Raw genomic sequence first — 22,566 nt, forward strand, 5'->3', positions numbered from 1 at the left:
GCTGGGCGTGAGGAAGTAGAGAAGGGCTGTCAGGCATGGGGTGGTAAACAGCGCCAGCCCAACAGTTCAGATTAGGATTCAAAGTGCCACAGATGTGATTGCATAATAAGCTGTTGCGCATACTGGTAAATGCTGCTTTCAGCACGTGCTTATTTATCATATTGTCTTGCGTCCTCAGAACGTGGAACATTCAAGTCGGAGCGTCTGAGTGCTAGCATCGGACCCAGTTCTCTGGGATGGGCGGCAGCACCTATGGTAGAGATGGGAGAAAGAGCAAGCAGCCTGGTGTTCGAATCTGGTTGCTAGGATACCATGGAGACCCTCCACTGCTAGGCAGACAGGAAAGAAAAAATGTGTCCATATGCCTTATAACCTACAAACAGCAACAATAGAAACATCGTCTGCCTTCTTCTACCCTTTGCCATTAGGACTCCAAACCCAACTCTTCAGTGAAATAACAAGTAGCAGGAGCTTGGAAATGTGGCTCAGTAGAGCAAGGAAGTTGGTCATTTATATTCTCAGGCAGTCTCTGGAGCTCCTCCATTGAAGGGCTTATCAGTATTTTCATTATAAGCCGCATTTTAGGGGCACACAACTATGCTTCCAAACACCCTCATAGGGTTTTAGCAGCCTGGTCTTATTTTTATAAAGGCTGCCACAACTTCAATTTTACTGCCACAGACCATGATGTCATATTAACAATCAAACTTAAATTGGATAGTCTATCAGAATAATGTTAAGTTGGAATTGAACTCCTCCACAAGAACAAGAAAGATGAATTTCAAAAATCGACTTCAGGTTCAATTCTCATGTAGGTCCGGTTCGCCTGGGTATGTGAGGAATCTGCCATGCTAGTCTGTGGCACAAAATCAGATTGTTTCCAGTAGGAACATTTAGAAGTGAGTGGAAAGAGGAGCTTGCTTTCTTTACGAGTGGAACTCAGTTTCTTTGAGAGTTTTAATCATCTGCTGCTTGGTTAAATTCAATATTCTTACCTAGTCAGGAGAGTTACAGTTATTATCAGGACTGTGCTGGTGGGAGATGGTGGACTGCAGTGACATCTGAGATGCAGAGCTTCATTAACAGGTAGCAATTAGTCCTTGGTGTAAAGTGCACGCTTGTGCCCACACACCTGCGTGCATGCACGCACACACATACACACACACACCCCTCAATTATTCTAACAACAAGCGCCAAGTGCCCTCTCACCTACTCATCCTGATTCTCTCTGGCCTAAACTTGCTTTTCCTCAATTTCCACCACGGTATTCTGTTACTGCCACTAGCTGCTGTCGTTCCCCAGATGTACCCTCTGCTTTCTTTTGCTGTCTTTTCCCTTTGCTGACGGCCCTCCTCACCTTAACCCCACCCCTCTTATCCCATCACCACTCACCTAAATCATGGCCATCGATCAAATACTTACTTTAAATACCTCTACTTCCACAAGAGTTTCTGATACCATAAAATTAAATGGGCTCAATTATATTTCGCCACCTGTCTTAGGTATCTCCTCTGTGACTTACCTTACTCTACTTTCTAGAATATTTACTTGTGCAGTATTGTTAAGCCCTGGTTAACTCCTTCATAGGACTTACACAATTCTCCTCTCTAACGCATGACACTAACTTGCACATGGTGCATCCCATAAAAGTACTGAACTGAGCTATAGGGCATACATGAAATTTAACTGCTACCTATGAAGAAATCTGTGTTTTAATATCATGTCATCTATGATTACACTAAAATCCTAGAATTCTCCCAACTTCCTACAGAATTTAACAGACAGCCTTTAGGAAGATTCTATTTCTCCTGAAATGTACTAATGTCAAGGTTTAAAAAAAATCAGATAAGATCTTGCTAAAATTAATGCCTCCCTAAAAATAAGAACATATATTTCTTTCTATCCTCAGCTCTCCAAAGTACTTCACCATCAAAAGGCGTAACACTACAAATCAAAATATGTCATCATTCTTTGAAATTCAGTTTTCTCTAGGGTGAAAAGCAACAGCTTAACAAAAACACAGAGACACTAACAACTTTTGATAGGAACTCAAGTCTTTACAGACCAACTGAAAAAAACACAGAGCCCTATGACAGCAAAATGGAAAGGATTTGAGAATATTTACAATAGGTAAAGGGTTTAGATCAACACACCAGTGACAGAACGTTCTAATCTATTACAGAGTCAATTTTCAGGAATAAAATAGCATGAAGTAAAATTACTTTAAGAATCCATAAGAACCACTCTCTATATAATCAATAGGCTGATCTCATAAAATGAATATTTTTATATAGTTTTCATTTTTAAGGGTTTATTTGCTTAATTTCATTCAAAACATACTCTAATAGTTTTACTTTCTCAAATAGATATTTGGTAGCAGTAGAATATAGATTCCAATTTGCTAATCAGTTCTTTGCTCTTCAAATGACAACAGAAAAAGGGCTTAAGGGTTATTTCTAGACACATGTGAAAGAGACAAACCAAAACAACCCCCCTGCCTCACAGGTGCAGCAGGAGTGCCCCAGCTCTGTGCTACAATCTGACACAGCCTTCCCTCCAATTCCAGCTTACAAGGAAAATTCCAACTCAAATATGTTACGTTAATTTATATTTTACACTGTTTTTCAAATGGTCAAAAAATCACTAAAAAAATAAGTTTTTAAAGATTCTAATCCTCAGAAGATAACCTCGGTAAGCAAAAAGTAAACAAACATATTTGCACACATAGATAATTGAATAGGACATTCCCTGGGTAGTCACCTATATCCAACAGAAAGAGAATAGAAAACTACATGACCATAAATTTGAAATCAATTTTGGACTATTTAGATGGTTTCATGTTAACTCCAACTCCCAATAATCTGTAAGTTTAAGAATGATGACCAAATTTAACTTGTACTAAAAATAAAATATAAAGATATAAACACTTGTTGCCAGTAAGTTGGTATAATCAAATTATTTATAGTGAAATAAACAGAAATTCAAACAAGTCTCCTTCACTTTGGCAAAAATTCCTAATTCTTTGTAGAACCATCTTGTACACTCATTCAAATGACATAAGAATAATCGTTTTGCATACAATATACTTCTCCTTCTCTTACCAAAGGTACTCTACACTTAAGCAAATTTTATTCTAGTTTTCTTTATGTAAGTGTGAAAAAAGAACAGATGTTTTTCCAAAATTATTTAAGCTTGGAAGACATTCATTCTATCGTTTTCTTCAGTATAATCCTTCAGAATCACCAAAACCATCACGGTGATACCTTAATAGTTGACTTCCTTAAAGCACAAGTTATTAAATAAATATCAGAACGCACAGTATGGTTCAACAGGTAAAATGTTTATTATGACAGAATGTTGTGAATTATTTGCCACACTAATTTCATCTTCCACCATGGATTTTTTTAAAAATCTAGTTGCTCTACATGTCAAGCACTAAGAGATTTCTAAAACTTACATTATACAGCTCAGTCCCTACTGCCTAGATTCCTTTAGATCTTGCCTGATAGAATGTTTCACCGGAGTTATCAGCTGGCTTGATCATGCTTCAAATAAAACCTATTAAAATTGTCTTTGTATAAAAGCAGAGTTTGCTCTGAGTTACTCCAAATTCCTGCAGATACTAAAATGGGATCCTATGGAATGCTGAAAGATGCAGAGAGCTGTCTTTGACTTATTTTTTTCATTATGCAAAACTTGGCCCTGGAGAGATGGTCATGTACCTCATTAGCTAAAACAGGCAAGCATGTCAGGACTGCAAATTAACTTACCGGGGAAAGCTGAAGTGGATTCAGATCATTCAGGTTTCGAAAGCAGATCTAAATCTACTGAACTGAACTATTAGGGCAACTCTGTGAGGTTAGAATCTCAGAAATGTTTATCCTTATATTCTCTTCCCCACACTCACAGAATACAAACTTCTCCTTAAACTAAACCTGCATGAGGAACAGCAAATGCTCTACTGCAACCAACAAGGATAGTTACACGTCTAAGTTTTCAAAAGTATCATTAGTACCTACTCACAAGCCACCCCCACACACACATCCAATAAATACAGATGGAGACAATCAAATACTCTTTCTCCTTATATTAAATCTTTGTGTTTATAAAGTGAAGGGTTCCCAGGGACCTCATATTATTATGTAACACGTGTCATCCAGCCAACGTGATGCTGTTAGGAATAGAGTATCAAAACCCTTCGTTTTATCAATTATGTCATTATCTATTAACTTAAAATACCATTTATCTGGGTGCTCATTCCATATTAACTTCATGCTCTGCCACTTTACTCTCCATAAGAACTCTGAGTTGCATGGTGTATAACAAGCTTCATTCAATTTTCCCACCCAAGTTGTGAAGCCCACTGACATCAGAACTACACAGTTGTCTAAAATGCTAGAACAATACCAGAGTAGTTGCTTCAGAAGCCAGGAGTAAGGCAAACAATGTGCCCACGTTGTCAATAAAGATAAGTGTACTTCTCTGTATCTGACCCTAGAAACACGCAACCTTCTTGGGAGACAGAGGCACCCCATTAGCAACATTATATAAATTCCTTAAGGAAAATAAGCAATATTCTCCCTCAGATGTTATTTAAAAAAATATTTTTTAAAAATATCAACAGACTAGGCTTCCACAGGTGGATTGTAAATGTCGTCGAATTCTGGAAATCAAAAAATCTTCCCTTTCATATGTGTATTTGCTTATTTTTGACACTTTGATGATGCCAGAACATCAGCTTCGAAGGGTACCAGCGAGAAAGCCGGCATGTAGAGAAATCCGGGAGCGCCACAAAAGCATAGAAAGTAAGGGTGATAGCAGACGCATTTCATTTCAAGTCTGATGAGCCTGCAGTTAGGATTTTCCGGTTGGGCAGGTTTGCCAGGGCATTTGGGAGACGGGGCTTTCTATTCCTCTTCTCACACTCACACATACACAGCACAATGCACACCGGGGGCGCATTCAAACTCTACGTACAGTAGGGGGCCTATATGAATGTATATGTTTATTAAAAAAAAAAAAAAGAAAGAATAGCTTGACATCTGACAAAGACACGAAGGCAACGTAGGTGCAGTGAGTCTGACTCTGAGAAACGTGCACAGCCCCGCAAGAAGTGCCCGTTAAAATGAAACATTTCTGAGGATGAGGACAGACACGGCAAGCGGGAGGGGCGGGGGCCGACAGACAATACAGAGACCCGCAGCTCCCCACCGACAGGGTGCCACACGGACCCGGAGCGTAACCCCTGCTTACTGTGGACTCTTGGGGTAGAAGGGCAGAGTCACATGGCTGAGATCCTGGATGTCGAAGGCGGTGGGCTCAGCGGAGATCGCCTGCCGCTTGGTGCGCGGCTCGCCTTGCAAGGTGCTCGCGCTCTGCTTCTGCGCCTGCTGGGTAGCCGGCCGGATCACCGAGCGGTACTTGTCCAGCTCGTTCTGCAGCTTCTGGATCAGTTCGTCCTTCTGATCCAACTCCAGCTCCAGCTCGTCGATGAGAGCATCCCGCTGCCTCAGCTCCTCGATCTTCTCCTGGAGCGCGTACTGTAAATCCCGCAGGGTGCCCATGCTCCTCGGGGCTGCCGGGGGCTCCTTCCTGCCGCTGCTCCGCGTCTTGGGGCGTCCTCCCCTCTCCGATCAACTTTCCCCAAAGTCGCTGCTGCCTCCCGAGTGCGAAAGCTTCCTACTTGAGACCAAAGCCAGCCCTGGCTTCTGAGCATGCCCAGTCTCCCGGCTCCAGCCACCGAGAGTTTCAGGGCAGATTCCACTTCTCCGGGCTGTGAGGCTGAGCGCTGGGATGAGCCAAAAGGCGGGTCGAACCGGGATTCAACCTGAACCGCGGTGGGCGCCGCACCGCCAGGGAGAAGAGCCGGGAGCGCGATGGCAGGGGAGCGGGAGAAGGGACTCGGATGGGGGCTCCGAGGCCGCGGCGGGCGTGCCCGGGTCACTCACGCCGGGCGCCGGAGGAAGCCGGCGGAGCGTGTGGGGAGCCCGATAAACCTCTGAGCGCGCCGAGGGCTGCGCGGGCGGAGCGAGGCGGGAGCACTACTTTGGGGGCGGGGAGGCGGGCGGGAGAGGACCCGGGGGACCCCGCGCAAACTCGGGAAGCGTTAGCCGGCTCCAGAGCATACCAGGCTGGAGGACGTGGGACTACGATCCTGGCGACGAGGGAGGGCAGAGCGGGCTCTGCATCCTCAGCGCGCTGAGTTCTGCAGGTGTCTGGACCGCCAGCCTCACCAAGAAAGGCTCCCCAGCCTGTGGCTGAGCTCTCGAGTCTTCCACGCAGCCTTTCTCACGGGGAGCGCCTCACACAGGTGGCTAACGCTTGAAAACAAACTTCCCTTTCAGCAAAGGAGAGAGTATCCGTGCAGGGGAGGGACTTCCACTCACATCCAGGCGCCTTTGGGGATGAGGGAGGGAGCTTCTGATTTTTTTCTCCCCCGTCAGCATTGCCAGCTCCTGCGAATGACTCCCCTTTCCGCTCCTTTCAAACACGGATTAATGAACTCTTTTGGGGGCAAGGGTCGAAACGGGATTGGGCCCCAGAGGGCTGCTCAGCTTCCCCACTGCCCCTCCCACTTAAACCAGTGTCTGCGGAATAGTTTATGGAACGGTCTTGCTCCTTCCCTGTGCTGAATTCTGGGTGGGGAGCGCAAGGCGGGTCAAAATCGTTGCAGAGTTCCAAAAAGTTCATCCTGAAATGGAACCATATCTTTGAAATTACTTCCTTGACAACCAAGCCGTTAGGGCTGTATCCTTCCACTTGAATGGCAAGACACAAACTTCGAAGAAGAGGGAAAATCTTAAAGAAAAGGAGGATCCTAGACGGGCTGTGGTAAAGTGCCGCGCCCCTCCACCTACTCCCACCTCCGACCCCATCCCTGCCTGCTCAATATTTCGTAAAATGATGACAATTTAGGTAGCATCCTTTCTGTCCAAGGGTAATTCTCCCATCGTGTTTAGAATCCTCCATAATACTTACTTAAATTCCTCATATTTACCTAAATCTTCACCAAATCATTTAAAATTTTAGCATCTTAACTGCAGTTCTCTAATTACTGTTCTTGAGAACTCAGTGTTATAATCCTCGATGCTCTATTTGGCCATTCCTTAACACCAAATAAAACAAAGTAGGTAGAAAATAAATTAAAATTCTGAATTGCAATGCAGAACTATTCACTGGAATCTAAATTTAGCCAAGGACATATATATCAGTCCCCCCCCCCCAAAAAAGTGCTCACTTTTGCTATTGAATACACAGCCTGTTCTATCTAAGTAAGAAGAAGAAGAAAAGAATGGGGAGGGGGAGGGGAGGAAAGAAAAGAACAGAACCAGCTAGTCAATGTCACATTTATAAGCTTTTTGATTTAAAGTGTACTTGTTTGTAACTAGAAGTATAAATGAAAAAGGATAAATAGTCCTAAACATTCTTCTACCCAGATGATGATTTAATTCTCTCAGTACAAATGATATGACACTTAATTTTTCTGCTTTCCAACATGGATATTTTCAGAAGTGCATTTCTTTCAGAATGTAATATATAAAGTGGATAATTCCCCAAAATAAACATGAATAACTTACAGATACTGATAGCAGCAAGTAGGAGTTCTGAATTATTGTTGTTTTAATTAAAACTAAACCAAGCAGAAGTGCTCTGGCTTTGTATAACTGACTCCATTCTAAAAGAGCTTCCGTGACATTTTCCTTCTCCCAGGAAAAAGGCCAAATTCTTATCTTATTTAACCTATGGGAATTCTTTAATTCCATGGCAAAATGTCTAAAACTAAATGAGACTTTTTTTCCCTATAGATCTATTATAGGGTCCAGGAGCCCCAGAGTTTATGTCTAAAAATATATCAGGAGCAATGTATAGGGGACATCATTAGACAACTGCTAAGCAGAGTTATGTTTTAAGGTTCATTTGAGGCTTAAATGGGGTTTACTTAATGTCTTTGAGCAGCACAAAGTAGAGAAGATTCTTCTTCATTTGTAGAAAGCTTGTCTACATGTAAAAAGGATAAAAGAAACGAAAGCATTTTTCCCCCAAAATAAAAAATAGCAGTTCAACCCAAAAAAAAAAAGTCAGGTTTCTTTGGTTTTTTTTTTAACAAAAGTGAAGTTTCTTCCACTGTTATGTAAATATTTTTCATTATTTAAGCTATCATATCTACATGCCACTACAGGATATATCCATGTTACATTTTCATCTTAAATGGAATTCTTGTGATACAAGATATATTCCTTGATGAATCCCATAGTGAGAGTCAGGAATCTGTTGTAATAAATGCAAAGAAACTAAACAGCTGGGAAGATATGACTATTACAATTGACTTACACTTTAAAAGGTATTTAAGGTGTAAGAACATATTTGGTTGTATTAGCCTATACGATGAAAAAGTAAAATTGCCCTTAAATACTTTATAATTGTATATGCAAAATCCAGAATTCTAGGCTTTTCCCTTCCATTTTTAAAGTCAAAATAAATATTTTAAGCAAGTTTTTCAATGCTGTTCTTGACTGTTTAAATCCTGAGGGACCCTGGTTTTCTATCTCAACCTTTTGAGTGATTCCAATATTTTCTTAAATATCTTTTGCATTGTATTTGGTAAATGCTGGAAATAAATTTTACATAAATAATCAAGGTTTTGTAGTTTCATTTCAACAGACAGATTTTACTATATGTCTTATAGTAAACTTAATTGGCTAAGTTATAATATCACAGATCAGGCACAAGTCTACTTCCTGCTATTAGGCTACCACAAATTTGGAATGGAGTGGAACTGCATATGTTGAGCTCTCCCACTAAATTTCTGGGATGAAGTCTTGATGTTAGATTCTGAAGCACAGAACAATGCAATTTTGAAGGAACTTAATTTATACATTAGAATTCCATAGTCAACTCACAACCTACTTTCAGCAGTCTCTCTTTGTTGTAGCTCTGATGGAAGCAAAGTTCCACCAGCAGCCAGACCCACCTGTGGCATATTGATGCTCTTCAATTTTGCATGCAACCCTCATGACTGAGAATAAATATTATCACACCTTCCTTAATGGAATCTCAGAATCACTTAATAAGACATTCAGTAATTCAGCTTTATCATAATACTGGCCATTAAAAAAAATAAAGCCTTTAGAATTTATTATCCTACACTAAAAACATAATTAGCCTCAAAAGAACTCTGATAATTTCGTCATCCAGCTGCCCATTCCACTGGTGCTACATTTCCTGCAGGAGTCCTAAGTTTGAAATTTTCTTCTGCCATTTCATGTACATGTCTTGAACAGCAAAAACCAAAACCAAAACAAACAAAACATAGATGAGCTATGTTTTGGGTCATGGAAGCCTCCCCTTGCAGAAAATTGCTAGAAGTAACAAGTAACCCTAAGAATCTAGATATGAAGGTTACTATTACTGGTAAACATACTGGCTTGCTCAAAACTGTTGTTCTTAATCAAGACCACAAAAAAAATAACTAACTTCCTGGAGCTCTTAATGCACGACAGGCACTGTTCATGTAACCCTACGAGTTGGACATTATTATTATTTCCATTTATATTTGACAAAAGGGAGGCAGAGGATCTCCCACCCAATGAATATCAAAGCCTGGATTCAAATAAAGACCATTTGATGCAGAGCTCAATCCCATACCCCTGCCCTTCATTGCCTTCTGCAGGACTTCCAAGGGTTGCTAATGCCTTGTTCTGGATCCCGAGATATAAAACATTACTTAACATTAACTAGCCTGACTTTGGGGTTGGATATGTGGAAAGAGGAGAAATTTGGAAAATCCTAAAAGAGCAGGAAAAGATTTTTTAAAAGTTCCTTTTCCCAAAACTGTCTCCACTTCAGCCCCATTTCATCTTGATTTAGGCTTACCGACTTGCACCCATTTGCCTGGGACTGTCCTGGTTTTCACATTAAAATTGCTTGGGACTGTCCTAGTTTTTAAACTGAAGTCCTAAGTACCCCTTGGTCCTGGGCAAACCAGGATGGTTGGTCGCCCTATATAATTCAGGATTGCAGAACAGAACCTCTCTATTTTATATTTTCACATTTTGTGTTCAAAGTTACTGACAGAAAAGTAAAACCAAGGAAGATCTGTAATAATAATACCTATTATTTTAAACACATTACAAACCCACTTATGCATTTGTTTGTGTGAATGTGTTTTAGGAAAGCAATCATCCCATTTCAATGCATAATACACCACAGGAATTGTCTTCGGACTGTAAGGGGAGATGAGTCAGACAACAGAATTTTAATTATACTGTGATAAATTAGACAAGGATTCAAGTCTCTCTTTTTGGTTTATCTTTCTTATAAAAATCTAGAATTTAGACAGATTGGCTTCCTATAGATTAAGCACAACAATTCAAGCTCCTGCTAGTTGATTAAGTCCTATAAAATTAGATTATTCTTACTACTGTGTTGGTGGCTAGATGTGACCACCAGGAATGCATAATTAAATGAATATAAGTAAAAATTCTAATGGTTGAGTTGTTTAGAAGTCATACTACCGAAATGATAAGTTCTGGATGGAAAAGGAAAAAGAAAACCATAAAACGTTAATGATGAAAAACTTACTGCAGCGACTTGGAAAGTAATAGTGCATTGTACCATACTTGCTAATGTGCTTAGAGTTTAATACCGAATTAGTGTCATAGTTAATATTACTTGAAATGAATTCTTATATTCCACTGCTTAAGATGATGGTAAGTTATTATTGGACCCCAGCCTAAACTAATGTGCATGGAAATCCATGCACTATCTACCAAGAAGACAATTGCTTTGTACTCTTTACTCAGCTGACCATTTCCAAAGACCAAAAGAAATAAAAGTTTTTTAAGAAGAAAAGTATTAAGTTTTCCGTGGTTCTTTCATAAATGGAAACATTTTTAATGCATAAAACGGCATTTAAAATGCTTTCTTCTCAAAATATTTAACTGCATTTTAAGTCCAGTGAATATATGCATGAGAATGCAACATAATATCTCCTGTATCTGATTAATAAATTAGTTTCTCAATTCCATTTCAGTGATTTTTCTGGCATATTAAATGTACATCATTTCCTAACTCAATGCATCAATATTTCCCACAAAATATTCAAAAATATTTGCAAAAGTAATTTTGCATTTGAAAACATATTTGACAGCATGTGACTCAGAGGAGAATAGCTCTGAGTCAATGATATTTTTATTGTCGCTTTTATTTTAAATAGCATTTAGCAGCTGATATAACTTGGTCATTTTCTTCCCACTTGTTTTTTAATCAAAATTTAAAGTAAAAGTGAAAAACCATACTTTGCTAGCGAACTTATTAAAATTAGTAAGGTGGGAAAGTACTTAAGATGTAAGAAAAACAATAAAACAGAAGTTTGAGTGAATCGGGGTTTTATCAGTGAATAACTTGAATGAACTGGGCAAGAGAAAAATGGCAAGACCTTTGTTTCGACTGTGAGAATGTCAGAGATTTGGAGGAGAGGGGAAGCTGCAGTCAAAAAGATACAGTAGGGACACATATAGAAATCTTCACTCTCATGAACTTAACTAGCTTCAAATTAAGGAAACTCTTGATATTTGACTTTTATATAATCATGAGATGGAAATCCAGAAGTCCATCTCTAATGATAGGCAAATGAAGTCGTAGGCTGGTAAAACAAACATATCATTCTAGGGCCAAAATTTGGTACCTGATATTAATGAAAGCATTACCCTTGGAACAAGGATGCATACACTATTTGCTATGTATTTGTAACCAAATGTAAAATTATCAGTCATTTTGCCCAATGTATATTTCCAGAAAAGAATAATTTCTCCCTTGTCCAGACTAGATTTTTTAAAATTCATTTTTCAAAGCACAGACTGGTAGGTAAGAATACTTTAAATATTAGTTGTTCAAATTTAAACTTAACAGACAAACATGCAAACACCTATACAATAAATAAGTTGCCCAAAACAGCAATATGTAAAGTATCATATGGTTTTAATGCCCCATACAAATAGATAAAAAATAGGGATTTCTACACTTTTGTTGGTATTAAGCAGAAGAATTAGTGTCTGTTTGAGTCATCGCAATATGTAAGAATGTCTTTATTCAAGAATCAGAGTTAAAGGAGTTATTATGAAAACTTCATCTAAGTTTTTCATAGAATATCGTACAGTCAAAATTCTATCTATCTTCCTTAGAAAAGCATCTATGTTAAATACCAATTCTAAGTGGAAAAAATGACAGGGTAACCTTCAAAAATTTAGTTGTGGAAGGTTAAAAGCAATTGCTGCTGTTAGGCACATAGAGAACTTGGTGAAAACTGCTCGTTTCCACTTTGCAGTGTCCACTGGTCAGACCCTCTCTCAGTACCCAGCAAGTAACTCTCAGCTGTCACAGAACTGAAACTCACCTACGGTAGCAGCATTTCCGCACATGGCCCATTATTTCAGTTACTTTATGCCCCTCTCACGGGCACTCCCAAATTACAAAGAACTGAAGGACTGACGACAACATCTGCCATGGTTTGACACCCCACCCTTCCTCACCTCCTAAACAAACAAAGCAAAGGTCTTATTCTCTACTAGTAATGGATATCACAGAATTTTGAGCTGGAATGTACCAGAGAGATTATGTAATCCAACCTCCTCATTTCAAATTTCAGGCAAGTTAAAGGCCAAGGAAGTTAAATGACTCACCCAAGGCAGAGTTTAAAACCCAAGTCTCCTAATTCTCAGCACAGTGTTCTGAAAGTTATAATATGCATTCACTGGCCAATTTATTTATACTGTACATAGAAGCCTGATTCAATTCACATGAAAATTCTCTTATCTCTTAAAAATTAATAGTTGTTAAAGTCAATTCAGAACACTTTAATTTGCTGCAGAGAACAAAATATAATAAAATGTCTTTGAAATGTCTAATTAGTTCTAGTATGCGTCTCGATATACTCAAACCATATGGAACTTTTGTTGCTACTTTGGGGATCTACATTACATGAAGGAGAGAGGGAGAGAGAGAGAGAGAGAGAGAGAGAGTGTGTGTGTGTGTTCACACGTGCCTCACAGGTATGAAATATAAACCACACCACCACACTCTCCAAATCAACCCTCGTTTATGTCAAAGTAAAGGTAGATACGTGAGGTGGATGCATTCTTTGCATCCACCTTACTTAACAAAGATCTATATGGGGAAATAGAGTAAACCATCTCTCTTTTTCTCTTTCCAGACACACAACTCAGGTGTCCTCACATTACGGGGTTTTAAAAGTCCTTAAAATACGAAAGACATCATTACCAAGAAAGAGAAAATTTGTCTGCAATTCATAGAAATTAAAAGGTAACACCTAAACTGTGAACTCTCTGAATTCAAACAGTGACACTTGTTTGAGTCCCTCAAATCATATAATTGGTCTGAGACCATTTGACATTTTTAATGATCAATGACATTTTGACCATTTAACTTTAGAATATGCCAAAATGTGATTTTATTCATTTAGTATGTTCTACTGGAGTACCCTACAAAACTTTTGCAAAGGAAAAAAAACAAAGACAGTAAAGATGTATTTTAAAATGCATTGAAATACACAGCACTTAAAATTTAATATTTTCAAATAAAATAGTTTTGTACTTTAATATTCTAAGTATATGATATTTTAATCACTAATCTATCTACAAGCAAATTATTAACACATTACATAATTTTCATATTCTGGAATGAGGGAATAGCCAATTGTGAGAAATTGGAATAATTGATGAAGAAAACACAAATAACCAAGAAAAAGCATATGGTAACAGCTGGTAAAAAAGCTCAACTCAGTGGTCAATGGACAGCTTTGTTAGCAACCCAGTAACTCTAACTGAGAGCCCTCACCCATCAGAACATACACTACAACCCAGTATTTCCTCAAAATATGAACTAAAAGAATACTAGTTCCTTCAAATGGTTATTAGTATAACTAAAAAGGGTTCCATGGCCAAAAATGTTTGGGAGACACTGAAAAAATTCAATAAAACAGATTTCTCTCTATTATTTTTTCAGAATTTTTAATTTTCCCATGTGTACCGTTAATCTCCAAAATAAATATATAGTAAATATATACAGTTGACTTAAACAACTAGACTTTCTCTGTTCTAATACTTTAAGTGATGAACCTGAATGTATATGGTATTTAATGTTTAAAGATAAATTAGACAATTTATTAAAAGCTACAAGCACCTTCCCCATTTGTGGAATTCCTTATCAGTATTTACATATACAGCAGTATCAGGGACATGAATATACAGTTCTGGAACCACCAACAGTACTGCCAACCACCAGTATCTCCCCTTTAAAACCACAATTTACCCAGCCTGTCACCACAGCCAATGACATGACAGAAAACCACGAGCATATGACAAATTTGGTGCTCACAGGAACGACTGACATTGCCATTTGACCCACAGTCACATTTCCTCTCTTAAAAATTAGGCTGGGTCATAGGATTATTGCTCAGGTTGGAAAATATTCAAGGGAAAATTGCAATGGGACTGCAATCAGGAGAGCAATTGATTAATAATGAATTACGTAAGTGTTAAACTAACCTTTTCGTTATCATAAATCTCCAGGCACCGAGCAATTTCATTTTAACGTTTTAGAACTTTTCCACTGTTCATTCTCTTCCTGCCTGGAAAATCCTTCTCCTATCCCCTTTCACTACCCGAAAATCCCAATCCCGCTGCTTCCCGATCACCACATTCCATCTCTTGAGTCAGTAACTCAACTAACTCAATCTTCTGTTCTTTTCTCAAATATCACTTCTTCTGATAACCCTTCTGAATCATCTCTATAATATTTCCCTTATAATAGCACTTTCATCATTTCTAATTATATATTATTTGCAAGGATATTTGTTAAATAGCTACCTTATCCATTAGACTGTAAACTCCAAGAAAGCAAGGAACTCTATTTTGTCCACCAACACTCAGAACAAGGAGGCCCTTCCTACATGTTTGTCAACTGCATTGAATGGACAAAGGTAGGACTAAATGAATGAATTCAGCAAATATTTATTTAGTATTTACAACACACCACCATCAATAAACAGAAAAATTGTCCCTCTCTCCACCAAGAGATCCAACCAACAAGCTGAACTAAGTATCCTTTGATGCAATGCGAAGATGGGCTTCAGAGTTTGCACCCCTCACTAGGGTGTCATTCAGAAATGCACGTATCATAAGCCTCAGAAACTTCAGTATAATTACCCTTGAGGAGCAGCTGTCCTAAATCTGAAGTCTCAATCAGGAATTCTGCAAGTCAAGTGTTTGTCTGGGTTCTAAATAGCACTGATTTTCTACGCTCTTCCTGCAAAGATTTGTGATATCCGTTGCCCTTGGACAGGAAGTTCAAATTTGGTTCTAACCACTTAAAATAATCAACTTAGGTAAAACCTTTGAAACTAAAATATTATGACCAAAATTAGCCTGGAATATGTGTGTGTGTGTGCACATACACAGGTGTGTATAGATGTGTATGTGATATATGGGGGGTGTGTGTGTGTGTATATATATATATATATATATATATATATATATATATAACCAATATTAATGTAGTAAGTGCAGCTTAAAAGTGAAAACAGGTAATGAATTTCTCTATAACACGGTAGCAAAAGGCGACATGAAAAATATGATATGGTGATTCTTCCGAAAGTTGATACTTTGGCTCTCTATAATTCTGCATGAATAAATCAAATCAATCAGAGGCTTAGTTTAAATATGTGTTTTCCTTCTGCAGGAAAAAATAAAAACATTTACATCACTCTTTTAACCACGTATTTGCCTGATTAAGACCCGTAACTGTGCTTTCTACCTCCACCTTGAAATATTTCTAGGAAATGATATTTTTTGATACCCAAACACCTTTTCAAATTACACCTCACAAGCAACTCTCTTAATGCGCTTTTAAATTGCTGTAATCTCAGAGTCTTGCTTACTTGAGGCTTATAATATATTGTCTTCAAGGTTCAGTGTTCTTTCATATAACACTGGCAGCATCTATAGCATCAGCAATTCTGTAATTTTTTTCTTTTGTTTCTTCACAAATTCTAGCTACTCCTTCAAAAAGCTGACTGCTTTATTTGGATTTGGCCTGTTTTTACTAGTCCTTCTTAATACCTACATCTTTTTAGAAAACTCAGTTGATATTATTTTGAAAGCAGATGCTTCCAGTTAAAGTACTTGTAATCACCCTACGCAGTGATTATTAACCAAGACTTACGTTCTGTCTGATCACCTCATTTACAATGGCTTTGGAAGTTCAGATTGAAATGAAGCTCAAAAAGCAAATTTATCTCTAATAATACTTTTAATTCAATAACTTAATTCTTAAAGTGATATACTCACCTCCCTCGCCTCTCTCTTGTTCTTTCTTTTGCTCTTTCTATAGAATATCAGGAGAGGCCCTTCAAACAAAAGCATAAGCTGAATACCACAATTAACTAGCCAAGCGCTGAAGTGCTAACCTTTGGGTGTTAGCAATAATCTAAATGTTAAATTGCTTTCCAATTGAACCAAAAGACAGGAGTATAGAGTTTGTTAATGCAAAAAAAAAAGGAATATTGCTCTGGTAGATGTCTCCTATAAGTTAAAAAAATCAGCAAGAAGGTTTCCTAAGTTCTTCAAATTTATTTCACTGGAATATAGGTGTTGTGATTAAGCTAATTTTTGTCAAAGTTACAGAAACCTAAGCCCAAACTTTTCCTATGAGAAAACAAAAGGAGACCCCTAGCTATGGAAGAGAGTCTAACCTGGAGATACGGATTTCAAAGCTTTGCACACATATCCCTCACAAATCTATATAAGTGAAGCTTTGCGCTGCGATAGTATAATGCTGCTTCAGGGTTGAAATGGAAATCTAAGTTTCTGATTTGCAACTGTCTGAAACTTCTGGATCTTCAATAAAAGCTGTGTTAATAACTGTTTGAATGTAAGAACTCTTTTGACACTGCATCATTTATTTCTAGTGGGTCTTATTTATATTTTTTTCTTAAGAAATAGGAGTCTCGTGGTGTTGCAGTTATCAATAGACATAATCCTTTTGGAAGTATTTCCCAAGAGGAAAAAATATCTGTAATTAACAGTAATTAAGCTCTATAAAAGAAAAATATCTTATTGAGATATGTATGCCTTACCTCTCTATATATAAAAAAAGCATTCTTTATTCAGATAAATATAATATTTTTTAGAAAGTGGTTTCTAATTGAGATTTAAATTTGTCACTTTCTAAAAGTGCAAGGTTAAGAAAAGTATTACATGAAAGTGAAATTTATACTTCTACTTTACATGGATTATTTTATTTTAAACACGCTTCCATAAATAGTGTACAGCTTCAGCGAACAGTACATTCTTCAAATTTTTCTCTCAGCTATTAAACACTAATTTCTAAGGGCTAAAATACAGAACTAAAGGTACAATTGCACCCTCTACTGTTCACATTTTCTATTCCATATGAGCAGAGCACTGTATATGTTTAACATATTCATTATAAAAGTAAATCATATTGTCAGGTAAATCACACTGGCTTCCTTTGACATTAATTAGCAGACCCTCAAATAAGCTCTATTTGTTAGAATTTCTTTACTAATACAAATGGAAACTTGACATTTATACAGTTACTGGAACTAAACTAATTTAGAAAATAATGACTCTTAGCAAGACACTTGAAATGTGAAGTATTCATTAACTTCCTGACAATAAATTGATCACCTTTTAACATTAGTCTTAACAAGGAAAAATATCGTCATAAGAGCCAACAATTGGCACACTCTTAACAGTATATAAAGTGTACCCAATTTTTTTCAAGTTAGAATTCAAATAAATATTAATGTTTCTCTAAAAGTGCACATTGACATTCTAAAATATTAGTTTTGAGATCCTCCTATCAAAATTATCAAAATTTAAAATACTACCATGAATCAAAATTAATAGCCTATTTGTTCTTTTCTTTTAAACCTTTCATGTTTCAATTAGATACTAGTTGTCTGATATTTATTAAAAGCTTTTATCAACTCTTCTTCTAGTGATAAAGAATTAGCTTGTTGCTGACCAACCCTCCCACCAAGAATAACTATAAAAGCTGGGCAAAAAAAAAGAAAATGTTTAAGGCACTGGAAAATTTCCAAGCAGTAAGGAATCAAAGGGCTAATATCTCAGAGAAAAAAAGTGCTCAAGCCAACATTCATTGGTAAATTGGTAAATTTCGAGGCATTTACCAATTGCAAAACACTCCTAAGAAGATAAATAATAGTACAGATGAGAAGCTGAGGCTAAGAAGTCCAACAAAGGTTCTAAAAGTCTCATGGAGCTGAAGGGACAAAAACTGGAGTCCAAGCCCAACCATTTCAAAACCATAAGGCTAAATCTTAACTGACTCATCAAGATGGAAACTCATCTTCAAATCTTCTCAGTCCATAACTGGACTAAGGTGACATGCCCCTCATCAGCCTGCCTGTCAAGAGCAAAAGTAAATCATCATTGGAGGAAGATCACATCACCCAGAACCTCAAATTATCTCTATGATTTTTTTTTTTTTTGCAGTATGCGGACCTCTCACTGTTGTGACCTCTCCCGTTGCGGAGCACAGGCTCCGGATGCGCAGGCTCAGCGGCCATGGCTCATGGGCCCAGCCGCTCCGCGGCATGTGGGATCTTCCCTGAACAGGGCACGAACCCGTGTCCCCTGCATCAGCAGGCGGACTCTCAACCACTGCGCCACCAGTGAAGCCCTATCTCTATGATTTTTCATGTACAATATCCAGAATTCAATCAAAAACAGCTTGGTATACAGAGACAATACCACATAACCTAAAGCTATGAAAAAAACAAAAGCAGACTGATGGGAGATCCTGGTGTTGGAATTATCTGATATGGACTTTGAAATAATTGTGATAAATATGCCTTAGAAATATGACGGAAATGTTGGTAACTTTAACAGAAAACTGAAAACTATGAAAGAAATTTTAGAACTGAAAAAAAGAGTAACTAGATTTTCATAATTCTGCACTAACATTTAACAACAGGAGTCAGAATTAGTAAATAAGAAGAAAAGTCCAAAGAAAATAGCTAGATTAAATAGAGAAAATGAATAAAGTACAGAAAAAAATGATATGAGATGCAGGGGCATAGGGAAAAGGTCTAATCTATATATAATAAGAGTCCCAAAAAGAGAGGAAAGAGAGAATAGGGCAGAAGCAATATTTGAAGAAATAATGGCTATGAATTTTCCAAAACTGATTAAAGCTATATCAAGCCATGATGTTAAGAGGCACAGTAAACCACCAGCATAATAAACACAAAGAGACACACAAACACACACACCTCTAGATATATCATTGTAAAACTACTTATAATCATAATAAAATAATAAAGAGAAAACTCTTAAGAGCAGACAGAGGAAAAAATACTCATCCCATGCAAAGGAACAACAATAAGATGACAGTTGATTTTTCCATTGAAACAATGAAAGCCTCAGGGCAATGGAATGGTAGTCACCAGGGGTTAGAAGAAAACAAAACTGCCAACCTAGAATTTTATACTTGACAAAAATATCTTTTGAAAATAAAAGCAAGTAAATACATTTTCAGAGAAACAAAAACCAGAGAATTTGTCACCAACACATTCACACTAAAGATGACACTAAAAAACATTCTTCAGGAAGAAAGAAAATAAAATCAGATGAAATTAGATGAAAGCATGAAGATAGAAGGAAAAAATAAGTATAAGAATAAATGTTAAATCTATATGAATGATTACTGTACAAAACAATAATAACATCTGACAACAATAATATGAGAGATAGAAGGAGACCAATAGAGTTAACAGTGTTGTTAGGTCATTGTACTGCCTGAGAAGTAATAAAAGCATTAATTTAACTTTAATTTTGCTAGTTCAAGGATGCATTGCATGTTGTAATTTATAGAGTAACTACTAAAAGAAATAAAATGCATAAATGAAATATTGATGAATAGAAAACAGAATAAAAATAATTTATTAATTCAAGTATAGGCAAAAAAGAGAGAAAAACTTAAATAGAAAAAGAGACACAGTAGAACACAAATAGATTTAAGTTAAAATGTACCAGTTACTAAACTAATGTAAACATTAAATACTCCAAATACGAGACAGACTGTTTGCATGAACTTAAAAATAAAACAAGTACATACACATTACAAGAAACAATTTTTATATAGGAAAACAGAATGGTTTAGAGTAAAAAAGGTGTACAAACTAAACACAAACTGAAAAAAAAGCTGATGTAGCCCTATTAATACCAAAGAAAATTTTAAGAAAATGAGTATTACTAGAGATAAAGAGGAACATGTCACAATAATAAAAGGATTGATTTATCATGAAGGAACTATAATTCTAAATTTATATGCACTTAATAACAGCCTCAAAATATGTGAAGTAAAAATTCCTAGTGCTAAGAGGAGATATACACAAATTCCCAATCCTATTAGATGATTTCAACTTATTGCTCTCAACAACTGATAGAAAAGGAGATAGAAAATTAATCAGGATATAGATGATTTGAACAATATATTTAAAGAAAATTAATCAGGATACAGATGATTTGAACAACATATTTAACAAACTTAATTGCAATACATAGAACACTCACTCCAAAATTACAGAACACATTATTTTCTAGTGCATAAGCAATTTTTATTAAAATTGACCATATTCCAGGCCATAAAACAAGTTTCAACAAACTTCAAAGGATTGAAATCATGTACTCTTATTGTAGTGGAATTCAGGTAGAAATCAATAACAATAATTGTCTCAGATACAGAAAAGGATTTGATAAAATTCAGTATCCATTTATGATTTTTAAATAATCTTGAAAAGTTTGACAAAGAAGGGTACTTATCTGATGGAGGATATCTACCAAAAAAATCTACAAGAAACTTCATCATATACTGGTGAAATATTGAAAGAGTTCCCCTTCACATCACAAAAAGAAATGATGCCCATTATCAGTCCTCTTATTCAACATTATAAACGAGGTCCTGGCCACTGAAATAAGGTAAGAAAGAGTAATAAAATGCATAAAGATTAGGAAAGAATATTACATACTCAAGTACGTAGAATTCCAGACAAATAGAATAAGTGACTTTAGCAAGGTCAGTGTATAAAAAGTTAATGTTAGGGCTTCCCTGGTGGCAGAGTGGTTGAGGGTCCTCCTGCCAATACAGGGGATGCGGGTCCGTGCCCCGGTCCAGGAGGGTCCCACTTGCCGTGGAGCGGCTGGGCCCGTGAGCCATGGCCGCTGGGCCTGTGCTCCACAACGGGAGAGGCCGCAACGGTGACAGGCCCGCGTACCACCCAAAAAAAAAAAAAAAAAAAGGTTAATGTTAAAAATTAATAATATTTTTCTATACCAGCAATAAGCAAAGAAACATTTTTTCAAAATGATACCATTTTTAATATCTGCAAAACACAACATATATCTAGGAATGCAATTAATGAAATATTTAAATGATTTCTACACACAACAGTTCAACAAATTATTGAGAGAAAATTAAAGAAGGAATAAATAAATGGAAAGTTATGCCATGTTCCTAAATTAGAAGACTCAAAATTGTAAAAGTGTCAATTCTCTCTAGGTGGATTCAAAGTTTCAGTTCAATCTCAAAATTTTCACTTTTTCTGTGGAAACTCCCAAATTTATAAGGAATTACATAACAATAAGAACAGCTGAGAGTATTAAAAAAGAACAAATTTGGAGGACATACACTACTGCATATCAAGAGTTACTATAAAGCCACATAATTGAGAGTGTGGTAGTGGTGTAGAGATAAACAAATGGTTCAACAGCCTAGGATATAGAGTCCTGAAAAAAACCTACATATTTTTGCCATTTGATTTACAACAAATGTGTCATTACACAAATGAGAGTCTTTTCAATAAACAGAGCTGTATTAATCAACTATCCATATAAAAAAATGAATCTTGTACCCTTCCTGATACCGTACACAGTAATTCAATTCCAGGTGATGTGTAGATCTAAATGTGAAAGATAAAATACAAAGCTTCTAAAAGATAACATAGAAAAGCATATTCATCAACTTAGACTAGGAGAGGATGTCTTAAGATGCAAAAAGCGCTTACCACAAGGAAAAAATTTCATGAAATGAACCATATTAAAACTAGGGAATTCTTTTGACCAAAAGACAGCATTAAGGTGGATACATGTCATTATACATTTGTCAAAACCCACAGAATGCACAACACCAAGAATGAACTCTAATGTAAATTATGGACTTTGGGTGAGAATGATGTGTCAGTGTAGGCTCATCAGTTGTAACAAATGCACTACTCTGGTGCACTACTCTGGTGCAGGATTTTGATAGTAGGGGAGGCTGTGTAAATGTGAGGGCAAGGGGTGTATAGGAAATCTCTGTACCTTCCACTCAATTTTGCTGTGAACCTAAAAGTGCTCTAAAAAATAAATTTTATTTTAAAAATAAGACACTATTAAGAGAGTTAAAAGGCAAACTACAAAATAGGAAAAGATATTTGCAATATATATTTAATCAGCAAAAAGT

The 22,566-nt window shown here is 37.0% G+C and overlaps 1 protein-coding gene across 2 annotated transcripts in view; it reads right to left on the minus strand.

The window, feature by feature from the left end:
- Positions 1 to 22,566, minus strand: part of PRKG1 (protein kinase cGMP-dependent 1) — a 1,182,918-nt gene that overhangs the window by 1,102,662 nt on the left and 57,690 nt on the right. Inside the window, exon 1 of one of the 2 annotated variants that reach the window (XM_027111906.1) lies at positions 5,254 to 8,102. The exons of the other annotated variant lie outside the window; for it this stretch is intronic. Within the exon in view, the coding sequence (XP_026967707.1) occupies positions 5,254 to 5,564 (311 nt within the window). The 5' untranslated portion in view covers positions 5,565 to 8,102. Of the gene's footprint in view, positions 1 to 5,253; positions 8,103 to 22,566 lie in introns of those variants that run through there. 2 annotated transcript variants of the gene reach the window in all.

The sequence above is a fragment of the Aethalodelphis obliquidens genome, unplaced genomic scaffold, assembly GCF_003676395.1.
Source record: "Aethalodelphis obliquidens isolate GAN/ISIS:26980383/991018 unplaced genomic scaffold, ASM367639v1 scaffold11, whole genome shotgun sequence".
Taxonomy (NCBI): Eukaryota; Metazoa; Chordata; class Mammalia; order Artiodactyla; family Delphinidae; genus Aethalodelphis; species Aethalodelphis obliquidens.